Source organism: Cebidichthys violaceus, unplaced genomic scaffold, assembly GCF_023349555.1.
Source record: "Cebidichthys violaceus isolate CVI_PGR_0920_01 unplaced genomic scaffold, fCebVio1.0.p SCAF_9, whole genome shotgun sequence".
Taxonomy (NCBI): Eukaryota; Metazoa; Chordata; class Actinopteri; order Perciformes; family Stichaeidae; genus Cebidichthys; species Cebidichthys violaceus.
The window spans coordinates 1,975,275-1,988,454 of record NW_027176975.1 but is presented as its reverse complement, the minus strand read 5'-3'; the positions used below and the strand labels follow the sequence as shown (position 1 = coordinate 1,988,454).

Below are 13,180 nucleotides of genomic sequence, written 5' to 3'. Positions count from 1 at the left end.
TAAGTATTTCATTAGCTTGTTCCCTAAAACACAACATACTTTGCTGCTAAAACATATTTAGAAATGTTGCTATGTTAACAGTTATAGTTATTGCTAGTATATGCAAATGTCAGCAAAGTTCTGTTATTCAAGGGAACCCTCCAACATTTTATCCTTTTCCCCTTTTCATATCCTAAGATATGACTAAAACTAATTTCAGGACACGTGAAATCAAGTCAGCATTAACTTAATATAACTTTTGTTTCGTACTTAATTAACATAAGTTATTTAAACTTATTTTACGTAACAAACGTACTTCTTTTAACCCAAACAGCAGTCTTTTTCTTTTTAAACCAAGTAGTTTTTGTGAACCTACAAACTGAGTAAACCTACGTGAGAAATGTATCTTCAAAAGAGCCTGTATGCATGGAATGAGCAGAAACTGAAAGAGAAAGAAACAACATCTATCTACTCTGATGGCACTGGACCAGTTAGTGTTTACTGTTCAATGTCAGAGCCAAGACAAAATGAAAGTATGTGCAGTGTTTGTTCAATGACTCACCCATGAAGACATTTGGGAAAACACCAACAACGCCTCTTTAAAGACGTTCTATTCTGTGTCCTTTTGTCAGTCGTTCAGTTCTCTTGTTTCATGCCAAGTATGTAATACCACAAATGGCTCCCGTCATTTCTGTATTTGAGATATATACCTTTGTTTGATAAGCCTTTGGAAATGATGGGAGCTAATGCTGTGTGTGTGCGTGTCTCAGTGTCTCTGCATGTTTAACGGCTCTAATGAGCTCATATCAAACACCTGTGTGCTTGGGTACATGTGTGTCACTCCCAAGGCCAACAAAACTACCTGTCAAACATCTGCCCTTTATACCAAAACCATGAGTACAATCAATAAGATCTGGGTACCATGAGAAAGATAACCCTCTGCTGAACGCTGATGTGGATTTTATGTTTGTGGTGTTAAAAATGTGAGCTACAGCGCAATATACAAAACCGGTACCGTCTGCTTTCTTTGAGAAATTAGTGGTCAGATTTAACATGGAGTCTAATGGAGCAGTTGGTTGGAGATCATGTCACTCTGCGGCTCTTTCAGCCAAATGTCTAAGTCCGTAGGATTCCATTGACAGTTGTTTTCCTAACTTTTTGGCCAAAAATGGAGTATAAAGAGTAAAAATTGTGGGACCTGGAGCAATTTGTTTGGAAAAATCACAGAATATTTTCCTGCTCCGCTCCACTCTGACCGACTCTGAACATTCCGTGCAATACACACCCATTATAAAATCTGAAACAGTCCCAACATTTTCCTGAAACTTAAATGGTGACTTAACACTGTGCTAACTATCAAAATGCCCATTTGGCTCAATACAGTCCATCATTTTGTCTACATTTTAAACTTTGAATCATTTTTCTACGTTAAAGTATGACTAGTCAACATGGGCCCAAAGTTCAGTGTTTTTTTTGTTCTCTTCATGCCGAAACCCCATTCAAGCAAATGGAGAAATTTTGCACCGTTTTCCTCGATTTCGGGGAAAACCACTGGGCAAATCTTTGAGAAGAGTCATTGCACACCATTCCCGATCAGGCCGTATGTTTTGATGTATTTTTTGCGCAAGTGTTAGCAACGCTGTGTGAGGAGAAGCGCGGCAAACATTTGTACTTTAGCCCGGAATAATAGGATTATTAAGCCCAATGGATTATAACCAGTGTGCTTTTACGTCAACAGTTATTGTTATTATATGCAAATGTCAGCAACGTTCTATTATTCAAGGGAACCCTCCAATATTTTATCTTTTTCCCCTTTTCATAACCTACGATATGACTCTTTTCCGGACATGTGAAATCAAGTCAGCATTAACTTAATAACTTTTCGTACTATACTAACGTCAGAGTAAACCTACGTGAAAGTTTATCTTCAAAAGAGCCTGTATGCATGTAGCAGAAACTGAAACTGATGGTAGAGGGGAACCTTAAGCGTCATAATTCAGGCTGTTCTCATACAGCGTTCGTTTCGCTATATAGACGAAAATTGGTGGGCAGTAATTCTTAACCCTGGTTTATACTTGGGATTTGCACAGTAGCGTGAGCCTCTACAGATGGTGCAAGAGCTCCATGCACACACTCAATGTGCTGTTCGTTGCATTATTCTCCGAAACCCCAGGGGGCGTACAAAGAAAATGATCTGTGAATCAAGCAAGAAGACAACAAGTGTAACCCATACACTGCCAAGGAGTGATTGTAATCAACTGGAATGAATTAGAGTGGAAACTTTGCCAGATATGTTTTACACAAACACTTCACCATAAGCTCACTTAACATGTTGTTTTGAATGGTTTACATTGTTATTGTTGCAGCTCTGCACTTTTTAAACTAAACTCTTGGACTAAACATGTTTTCCAACTAGCCCCAACAGGATATTTGGTTCTCTGGTTCTAAATAAGATTCTTGATGGAGAAACACGTGATGAAAAAGAGAGAAACAACATCTATCTTCTCTGACTCACTGGACCAGTTAGTGTTTACTGTTCAATGTCAGAGCCAAGACAAAGTGAAAGTATGTGCAGTGTTTGTTCAATGACTCAGCCATGAAGACATTTGGGAAAACACCAACAACGCCTCTTTAAAGACGTTCTATTCTGTGTCCTTTTGTCTTTCAGTTCTTTTGTTTCATGCCAAGTATGTAAAGATATTTTTTGAGCAATTTTAAAACAAAATCATTCTCCTTTCTCTTCCTGTGAAACCATATGAAGTGTTTATGACTTGTCTTGATTGTTTACATAAATGCATCCAATAAAGTGTGATTCATCCGGTCCATCACATTAAACTAAGATTGACTGTTAGTGTGTTGTACTGGTAGTCTGTATCTGCGTTCTGTAAACAGTTCTCTTGTGATCAATAACATTGATCTAAAGCTCAATTTTGAGTGTGTTCTGTTTAAATAATTTTCAAATAAATGCTGAATATATCTGTTCAATCCTTATCAGTTTCAGGTATATAAATAAACTTCTGATTAAGTCTGTGGATGTATAAAGAGAACTGGATACAGAGTTGGTTTTATTGTTGAATTAAAAAAACAAAAATACAGAAATACCATGTTTTTTTAGTTTTTAGTTTTTGTTGAAATCCAAAAATGAGAGAACCAAACTCAAGTAACGAGCCAATTTTTTTGTTGTTGCAAATCCCTCTTTCGTTTTTTCTTTTTAAGAGAGACGCAAAGCAAGACAGGTAGTACAGAAGTACAAGAATGTCAAAATAAAAGCCACGGCAATAGAATGAGCATTTGAGCTTTTTGATAGCAACAGTAGTTGACTACAGGTGATTTAATATGCATTTATCCATGTACACAGCAAGAATCAAGTTTTCGATTAATCGTTGCATTGTTATAAACAATACAGCTCATAATATAGTTTAATTAAAGTAATTTTGTGTGAGCGGAGTTGTTGCTGTTAGCGCTGATATTTATTTTGCGACCATATTGTGCTGTTGAGTGAATGCAGAGCATAGACTGTATAAGGAGACGTAGAGTAAACGTGTTTACGTTTCTTCCAGTAGATGGCAGTTTAAGTGTATTTAAACCATATATTCATATGCCTGTGTCTTTGTTTATTTTATAGGTTATTGATACAAATATATTTAATGTTGTTTATTTAATCTGATATTTGATGTTTATGGTTAATTTGCTAACTAGTTATATTCATTATGTATTTATTTGTTATATTTATGTAATTTTAGAAGCACAAATACCGACATGGAAGAGTGAACATGTGTTGATCATGAGGCAAAAAATAATGACAATTGAAAAATAAAGAGTCATTTGGTTTATTCTTATTAAACAGCCTTCAGTGGACCTTGTTTCAGTTACAAAAATGGCAAATGCATTAGTTTCCTAATTTCCATAATAATTATCTAACAAAATGTATTGGAGCACTTAATTGAACTGAAGAACAAAGCAGGTTTATATATAGCTTTTTATTAGAGTTTCACCAATATTTCACATCAACTATGAGATATCTTACATTGCCTCTTTCATTTTTCTTTCAGAGGCAAGGCTTAGCATTGGGTAGAGGTTCACAGCGATCCACAACAGTATGGACCCCTTCAATGTCGACACCATTGAAAGTCCCAGTGATGTACGTCGTTCTGAGTTCCCCGTTGTTGTACTTGCGTCTGAGATATGCTGTGTATGGGACGTTTGCCTCATACTTGCGTCCCACCATACTGACACCGCAGAAGTGGTTTGGTGGGACCATTTGCTCCACAGTGACGGAGTAGGTTTTTGACTCCACCACGGTGGTTCCGCTGGAGAAATGCTTAGTTGTCTCAGCACTGAGCTCCATACCTAAAGAGCCGAAAAATGGGATTTTGGTAGTGATGGTGCCAACGATACCATGTGTGGTGGCAGTGCTGGTGTCCCATCTTTTCTCATCCTGATATGTTTGTGAGAGAAGAACTGTTTTTACAACTGGGCTGCACTCATTGTTTGTTATGGTTGACTTGGTCATGATTTCTGGAGGATGCTCGATGACTTTAGCATTAGTGGCATAGTTAACATTGAACATGTGCTCGCTGTATATGTCTTTGCGAATGGTCAGGACCTCGTAGTACCAGTAATAATACTCATCACCTTCCCAGGGAAGGAAGAAGGCCTCATGTTTAACATGCACCTTTCCAAGACCATACTTGTTTTTGCCAACATAAAGGTCATTGGGGGAGCAGGTGTAGATTGAATTCTGAGGGACTGAACCCCAGGAGTCATCCTTCCATTCCATAAGCTCAAAATTGCCTTTGTTCACCAGGATTTGAAATGTGGAGCTACTATACTCTTTTCCTGACAAGGGGTAGCGGCAGTAAGGACCCATGCTAGGGCTGTAGAAGCCGGACGAGCACCCGTATTTGCAAACGTAGTCCCTGCGTCTATTCACGTAATCGTTGTCAATGTAAATTGCTCCATCAGGGGGAGAGTTAGAGAAGGTCTGCCATTCAAGGTTGGAGGAAGCAAACACAAAGGAGGAAGATTGACCCAGCCTGTTTTCAGATTCAGCAGGAGTCATGAGAGCCAACATTGATCCGTTGGCGGTGATTTGAGGAATCCTGTTCCCTAGATCTGGGTTCAGAGAGGGAACTGTATAAAAAGAGAGGGAAAAGATGAACAACTATTTCTGAAATGCTAAACAAAGAAAAAACAAGAATCAGGGCAATCTCTAAAAATATTTAAATTACAATGAGAAATAGAAGCAGTGATCAAATTACAAGTATCAAACTAATTCCAAATCAAACTAAAACAAAATGTATGGCTAGATCGCACTGCAAATAAAGTGGGGAAATACTTTTTTAAAGACCCTTTAAAAACAAAGACTGCAGCTTAACTATTAACAACCTCAACCATTTAAAATTAATTTGTATGTGTTTTCCCAAAATTGATAACACCTGTCCTCTGTCTTAAGTAAACCAAAGTATCATAAATTTGTTAATTTGGGAACTTTATAGTCCTTGGCTTCACCACACAGTTATCAAAAAACCACAAAATAAGTGAAGATAGATAAGGAACTGTGTTTGGTTTCAGAGGTGTGTGTGTGATTATATAGCTCATAAATATAATTAGTATAGTGTTTGTATCTTTACTACATAGCGCACTGGGCTTTACTACCTTACCGGTTTTATGATTTATGTTTGATTAATTGTCTCTCTAGTAGAATATTAACTGTGAATACATTTTTTCATTGCAAAAAAATCATGCAGAGGAGGTGGAAGTACTTTTTTTTTCCACCACAGAATAATGGCATTTCCTTTCAGGCTGTACAGCCCTAACAACCTGGACCATTCAGTTTGGACAACCTGTACATAGCCCAAGAGACAAAAATGCTCAAGACAGCCATCAACAAACAACATGGCTTTTATAATCTATAAATACCACTTTTTTTTTTTTTTTAAAAAGCAAGGAAATTCATGAAACCAGATTTTGTGTTTACCTCTACTAGTATGTGAGCTCTTCTTCACAATGTCTTGCAGGCTGGCCGAGGACAGAGCCAGGAGCGCTGGCAGCAAAAACATTGATAGCTTCATCTAAAACACAGTACAAAACTTTGAGTGAACAGATATTCATACGACTAAACAAACTTTGAAATCATGAGAAAAATGTTTAATTTCAAACAATATGTCCCTGCAGCACTTGAGATGAAACTGGAGGCTTGAATGCTTCCAGAATCCTTCTTTAGACAAAACGTTACCTTTTAACAAAGTTGTTCACAGTAGCAGGCACAGTCTGACTTTTGCACTTGTTGCAGCTTTATGTCGATCTTTAAAACCAAATTCAACATGTATAAACTGTAGGTTAAAATAAAATGAAAAGACCTACCATTTCAGTCACACGTCACGTTGTCTACCTCCGGTCACCTCCAGGCTTATATACTGTAGCTGCTTTATTGCTGTATCATAAAGCAAATAGTTTCACTTCGATTTGGCACTGATCTTGAGTAATTTAATCAATTGACCTTTTCCTTTTCTCAGGTAAAGATAAGACTTTAAGAAAAAGAAAATAGAGCTCTGTTCTTTTATTGTACGAATAACACGCCAACCTGTTTTCTCTTGTTTGCATCCATCCTGTTAAAATAAAAACATTTCCACCAGCATATCACATATATAGTTTACGGTTTGTATAAGCAACAACACTGTGTAAACCATAAGTCCATGGTCATCTATTAAAGTGACTAATTGTGCAATATGACATACAACACACAAGATGTAAATAGATTTACTAACTACAACATACTTTATGTACATCTACAAAATTATACTTTTTAAATGTATAAAAAACACATCAATGTACTACATTGGTTATTCAAATTATGTTTGCTGTACAATATCATTATTTATTTTCAATTGAACTAGTGTAACTGTGAGTACATAAAAAATTATATTTACTTAGAAGTCAATATACAGTTATATTAAAAAAGTGTCTTAAAACACACTTTTGCTAATGAATGTATACTACAAAACAGTGTACCATTATGGCTGCCATTAGTAACAAACAATTGTAAACATTTTATTTAGATATATGTTTATAATGCAAATCTTTGAATCTACTATCCAATTTAATAATGGTTTCAATTCAAAGCATCTGGAGTGTACCTTTTGAATAAGACACATTTGACTTCATAATCAGTATATTATACTGCAGTTTAAAAACTTTTGTTGGGAAACATTGTACTTTTGGTGTTGATTATGTATTTCCATGACTTTGTCATGTTTATTCAACAGAAATAAATTAATTTTCCAATAATGTTTTCTTTTTCTATTTTTTCTTGGCCTTGATCCTATGAGGGGAAAAAACACACATCGTGAATGATACAATTCAAAGATAAAGGGTGTATGTGATACCAAACAAGCATAACAACACACCATAAATATGAAATAATAAATATGAATTGAATACATTTAAGAGATTATTAACCTGAAAGAAAACAGAAAGATAAGGCTCTAAGAGAAAGAAAGCACAGCTCTGTTCTTTTATTGTAGCAATACCGAGCCAACCTGTTTTCTGCTGAGTTTGCATCTGTAAGAAATAGGGGAAATAGTAGGATGGAATAATAATAATAATAATAATAATAATAATAATAATAATAATGATGAGAAGAAGATAAAGAAGAAGAATAGCTGGAAAAATTGGAATGAGTTAATTTTGTATGACTGTCATTGAACATTGGAATTATACAAATAATGTATAGAATATGTGGACTATTTTATGTTTTTTAATTATTGAAAAGCTGATGCTACACTGCATTACTGGCTTTAAAAGTTGAGTAATACCAATAATGTATAAAATATGGAGAATATTTAAAAGTTTGAATGGAGTATGAAGCATTAGGTAAAAATTGAAAATGCATGAAAAACCGCTGAAGAAGTACTGATAATTGAAAACGTGGGAAAGGGATGAAAGATGCAAAATGTAGAGAAAGCAATGAAAGAAGTTCAAATGGGAAATTTAAAGCAATTTAAAAACATCAGCTCAGGTCTAAGCTCTGAAGTTCAAAACTGGTTCAAAATTTAAAGTGTTTTCACCGACTATTTGAAAACATTGATTAAAAATTCATGTTTAGACCATATTTCACAGGGAATTCCAATATTGTCTTTTAATTGAGATATTTGGATGTGGTTTCTTATTTAGGATCTAAAATGATGATATGCAATTATTAGCGCAATGTAGAGGATGACTGGTTTCTGGTGAACAACTGTCTAAATGTGAATGCTCAATCAACGTTTTAAAATTTTGGTGAAAATTTTTTTGTTTTTATGTATTCCAGAAAGTATCATGTGCATTCAATATAAATGTAGGACTCCATGGCTCACAGAGAACAGTGACCCAATTATGTTTTCCTTTTTTTGTTTGCCCTTGATCCAAAGGGGCAAAAAACACACATCATAAAGGACAAAATCCAAAGATAAAAAGCATCAGTGATGCCAAACAAACATAACAGAACATAAAGTTGACTTTTTCTTCTCTTAAACTAAGGTGAGGCAACAATATATTTAAGGAATTATTAACCTATGAACAAAAACAGAAAGATAAGGCTCTAAGAAAAAGAAAGTACAGCTCTGTTCTTTTATTGTAGCAATAACGAGCCAACCTGTTTTCTAATGAATTTGCATCTGTCACACTTTTGTTAATGAATGTATACTTCAAAACAGTGTACCATTATGGATTATTAGTAACAAACAATTGTAAACATTTTATTTAGATATGTTTATAATGCAAATCTTTGAATCTACTATCCAATTTAGTAATGGTTTCAATTCAAAGCAACTCAAGTGTATCTTTGAATAAGATAAAGTTGACTTCATAATCATTATACACAGTATATATTGTTGGGAAACATTGTACTTTTGGTGTTGATTATGTATTTCCCTGACTTCATCATGTTTATTCAACAGAAATAAATTAATTTCCCAATAATGTTTTCTTTTTCTATTTTTTTCATCCATCTATGATACCAAACACACATAACAACAGAACATAAAGTTGACTTTTTCTTTTCTGATCTTACGGCCAGGTAAAATAAATTTAAGGGAATATTAACCTATAAGAACAGAACAGAAATATAAGGCTTTGATAAAGAACGAAAATACAGCTCTGTTCTTTTATTGTACCAACTGCAAATGAAACCCTTTCCACCATCTTTAACTTTTGCAGTATGTAAACCCCAAGTCCGCAATCACCTATTACAGTAGCTAATTGTTTGCAATATGACAACACACAGAAAGTTTCGTAAAACTAAATCTGATGAAAAGAAAGGTATAGATAAAGCATAAATATCCAGACAGACATTAACATAAGACCTTTTTTTGTTAACATCCTATTGATTTCTACTTCTACCCCAATATTTAATGGTCAAAGTCAAAGCCCAGACAAAGTGAGAGTGTATATTTGTTTTTGATCAGCGGTAAATCAGTTACATAAGCTTGGACACGTTGGACTGTTTTTTTAAAATCTGAGGGTGAGTGCTTCTCATATATTCCAACCACTTTAAACACTTGTTGTTCAGTAGTTGTCCTTTTTTTAGAAGGTTAGTCGTAAAAAAGTGAATTCATGCAAGAAATTTACAACCACTCACCTAATTAAAAAACAATAACTTCCACACAGTTTGAAAATAGAATGTTGTCAGATTCATGAACAACAAGATACAGATGATCAAAGTCTTGTTTTTCTGTGCACATTATCTTTAAAACCGTCTCAGTAGCTGAATATTTGATGTTCTGTTGTTTTCACCAAAACTGGATATTATGGTTGGTCTGATGCTACGAACTGGTGGCAGGTAACAGTGATCCTGTTCTGCGTTTCATCTGCAGATGAAGCTGTCAGTGTTGCTGCTGATGGTCCTGCCGGCTCTGTACGCTGAGTCAGGTAAACTGAACAACCATTACAGTTTGAATTTTCCATGTTTCTGTTCCAAGTGTCCTCGTTTACGTGTGACCTAAAATTGGATCAGGATAGAACATACTTTTACACAAAATGTGGAGGGACAAAAAAATGAAAGTGCGAGTGCAAAAATGTGAATTATATAATTTTTGATTTAAGCTCCTCCTGTGACAGCTGTGCTTTTTAGTTTTTTTAAGGGTCAGTTTAACAAAATCACCTCTGTGGAGCCAGACATTCAAATAATTTGGTGCTTTGTAGTATATGTGGTGCGTAAAGTATAACATTTGGAAACTTAGCAGCATGTTTCAGCATTAAAATCCATTTTCTAAGCACAATGAAAGCAGTGAGGTCTGTGGAATAGTCAGAGTAGGTCTGCGTAAAGTCCAACAGATTCTTTAATGCTGTGTTTCACAATGTGTAAAATGTCTATATTATGGAATTTGAGTCATTACAATATCCTAAAAAGGTAATTTGAGTCAGTAACGTATATGATAGCTGGTATTAAACTGTGATGTTCAAGGATTCAAGGACAATTTATTGTTGTTGTGCAACACACGGTTGCACAACAAAATGCAGTTTTAGCCCATTTGCTTCACAGCAAAAACATGAACAACAAAACATTCCCGTAGTAAATTTTTTAGGGGAATTTGAATCAGGAGGAACGTAAACAGCAGCAACAAAACAATTCTCTGGGCCATATGGCAGACATATTAATTTAAAAAAAATCATTGTCCAGCACATTTCACTATGTTTAAGCACAAAGCATCATTGATGAAAACACGGGGTCCACCTTTTCTCGTCCCATTAGAGAAAATTCACCTTTTTGACAGTTTGGGAGTGCCGTGAGCCAGAGAGATGGTGACTTGAGTTTGTGACTTGGTCTATAGTTGCACCTAATTGACACAGTACAGTGACTCGACAATTGACTTGAGACTCGACTCGAACACACGACTTGGGTCGATCTTGTGTACGATCTTTATTTGTTGGTGCAAAACCATTAATAAGAATGTCTGACAAACTGAATGTTATTCTCCTTATTATCATGTGTAACCTTACACATCTGGTGGGCATGTCACTGCATCAACAACACCATGGCAAGCACAGCTCTGCGGCGCTGTTTGTCAGTACCTTTGGCGATAATAACACAAGGCCCACACTAAAGAATTACTTGATGCAACGCCTTCAAAATGAAAGGTACTGGATCGGACACATCAAACTTTATCAGGCACCTAAAAACGCGCCCGGGTACGAGAGTCACTTAATAATGTGAACGTTAGCACCTATGGATGGTTAGCAGACATGTTTAGCATAGTATCAGGTATATAACGTTAGCTTGCTAAGAGCTAGGGAGGTTAACTTGATTTGATGTGCGTTGTTAGTTTGCTTGCCCACTATAAAATCTTTATTCCAAATGTGTCTGCTTTCAACAGGCAGTAGGGATAAACAATTGTTTACTGATGTTATTTAGTTCATACTTAAACTTTCTTTCCTGCTTTTTCACAGTCCTGTTCCTGGACCCAAGTCTGGGGGACAGGGTTCCCAACATCACTGCTAACGGATCGACAAATCAAGCTCCTCCAACTCCTGTGGAGATTAAGACCAAGCTGGACCAGAATTCAACATTCAACATTTATCAAACCAATCTGGAATGGCAATTCTTTAACCGCTCTCTCCCAAAAGGAGCAATCTCAATCTACAACCAATATGTTGGACGCGTCGACTACGTTTGCCAATTCTGGTGCAACGCCGGCTTTTACAGCCCTGGCATAGATTCTTACTGCCACTACTCCTATAAAGGGAAAGAGTACAATAGCTTGTTATGGCCATTTCAAATCCTAGTGAACAAAGACAACTTTGAGTTTATGGAATGGAAGGATGGCTCCTACGGTTCAGTGCCTCAGAATTCAGTCAGGACCTGCTCCAAGGAAGTATATGTTGGGATGAATGAGTATGGTCTTGGAAAAGTGGATGTTAAAGATAAGGTCTTCTACCTTCCCTGGGAAGGTTCTGAGTATTGGTACAGCTCCTACCAGGTCCTGACCTTTAGCAAAGATATTTACAGTGAGCACTTGTCTGATGTCAAGTATAAGACTGATGGGGTCAAACCCATTGATTATCCTCCAGAGCCCATGCGCAAGTCTTCCGTCAGCAACTACCAGTGCCAGACAGTGACAGCGACAGCAACAATCTCAAAGACATACCAAGTGGAGCAAAGGTGGGACACCAGCGTTTCTATCACGGTGGGCGTCCAGACTAGCATCACTGCTGCAATCCCCATAATTGGCTCCGCAGGTATCGAGTTCAGCGAGGAGACGACCCTCCAGTTCACCACGGGGACAACTTATATTGAGTCGACCACCCACACGGTTTCTGTTGAGTGCAAAGTCCCACCAAACCACTCCTGCGTTGTCAATATGGTGGGATATAAGTACGGGGCAGACATCCCTTACACTTCACGCCTCAACCGCACCTACAGCAACGGGGACACCACATGGACGTCCATCTCTGGGACCTACAAAAGCGTCCAAATGGGAGAAGTCCGGGCTGTGGTGGATCCCTGTGAACCTGTACCTGATCCTACACCCTGTCCCTGAAACAATGATGGAGGAGGCTCAATGACATTCAATACCTGACAAATTGTATGTTGGATACACGTAACAATGTAATGATAAAAAAGTAAGAAAGTTTCCTTTTATGTTTTATATGCCTTGATATATTTCATAAGACAATAAAAATATTGGCTTTTAACTATTTGTTACTGCTGTTATTTAACTAATTGTTTTCCAGGCAACAAATGGAATTCATGAAAATATTAAATATTCAATCAAGTAGAGCGTGTCGTCCTCTAATCGTGGTTCGATCCCCAGCTTGTCCACATGTCAAATTGTCCTCGGGCAAAATACCAAACCTCAAATTGCTCCCGAAGGCTGTGCCATTGGTGTGCAAGTTTCCTTGAATGTACATTAGTTTACATCCTGCTAGGCAAAGTTAAAATATGTTCAAAGTATCACTTACAGTGTTCAATAGTTACAGGTTACTGTTAAAGTTTTTTGACCGTCATCTTGTTGTGAGCTACAAAGACATTTTAAACTAGACACTTTTATAATCATGCAAGATTTTAAAAACAGGATTAAAGATCATTTGAGCACCGGAAAGTCTGAATGAAAATTCTTTGATTGATGCAATTTCCTGGTTTATTTTATGAAGTCTGTTTTCTGTGTTCAAGTGTTGAAACTTTTTTATTTCTTGTAAAAGAAATTCAAAATGTCTATGGGAT

At 36.4% G+C, this 13,180-nt stretch overlaps 2 protein-coding genes across 3 annotated transcripts; one reads left to right on the top strand and one right to left on the bottom strand.

The window, feature by feature from the left end:
* Positions 1–3,793: 3,793 nt before the first annotated feature.
* On the bottom strand, positions 3,794–6,383 carry LOC137867277 (natterin-3-like). Of its 2 annotated transcripts, none has more exons than XM_068703790.1 (3): positions 6,346–6,383; positions 5,960–6,053; positions 3,794–5,112 (listed from the first exon to the last, which is right to left on the bottom strand). In XM_068703790.1, the coding sequence occupies exons 1-3, from the start codon at positions 6,346–6,348 to the stop codon at positions 4,028–4,030; spliced, it is 1,182 nt and encodes a 393-aa protein (XP_068559891.1). In that variant the 5' UTR covers positions 6,349–6,383; the 3' UTR covers positions 3,794–4,027. The 2 variants fall into 2 exon arrangements, with proteins under 2 accessions (XP_068559891.1, XP_068559892.1); XM_068703791.1 differs by lacking the exon at positions 6,346–6,383 and adding an exon at positions 6,218–6,300.
* Positions 6,384–9,422: 3,039 nt separating this feature from the next.
* Positions 9,423–12,651, top strand: LOC137867611 (natterin-3-like). The gene is made up of 3 exons (XM_068704301.1): positions 9,423–9,481; positions 9,834–9,888; positions 11,407–12,651. The coding sequence occupies exons 2-3, from the start codon at positions 9,834–9,836 to the stop codon at positions 12,495–12,497; spliced, it is 1,146 nt and encodes a 381-aa protein (XP_068560402.1). The 5' UTR covers positions 9,423–9,481; the 3' UTR covers positions 12,498–12,651.
* Positions 12,652–13,180: the final 529 nt, after the last annotated feature.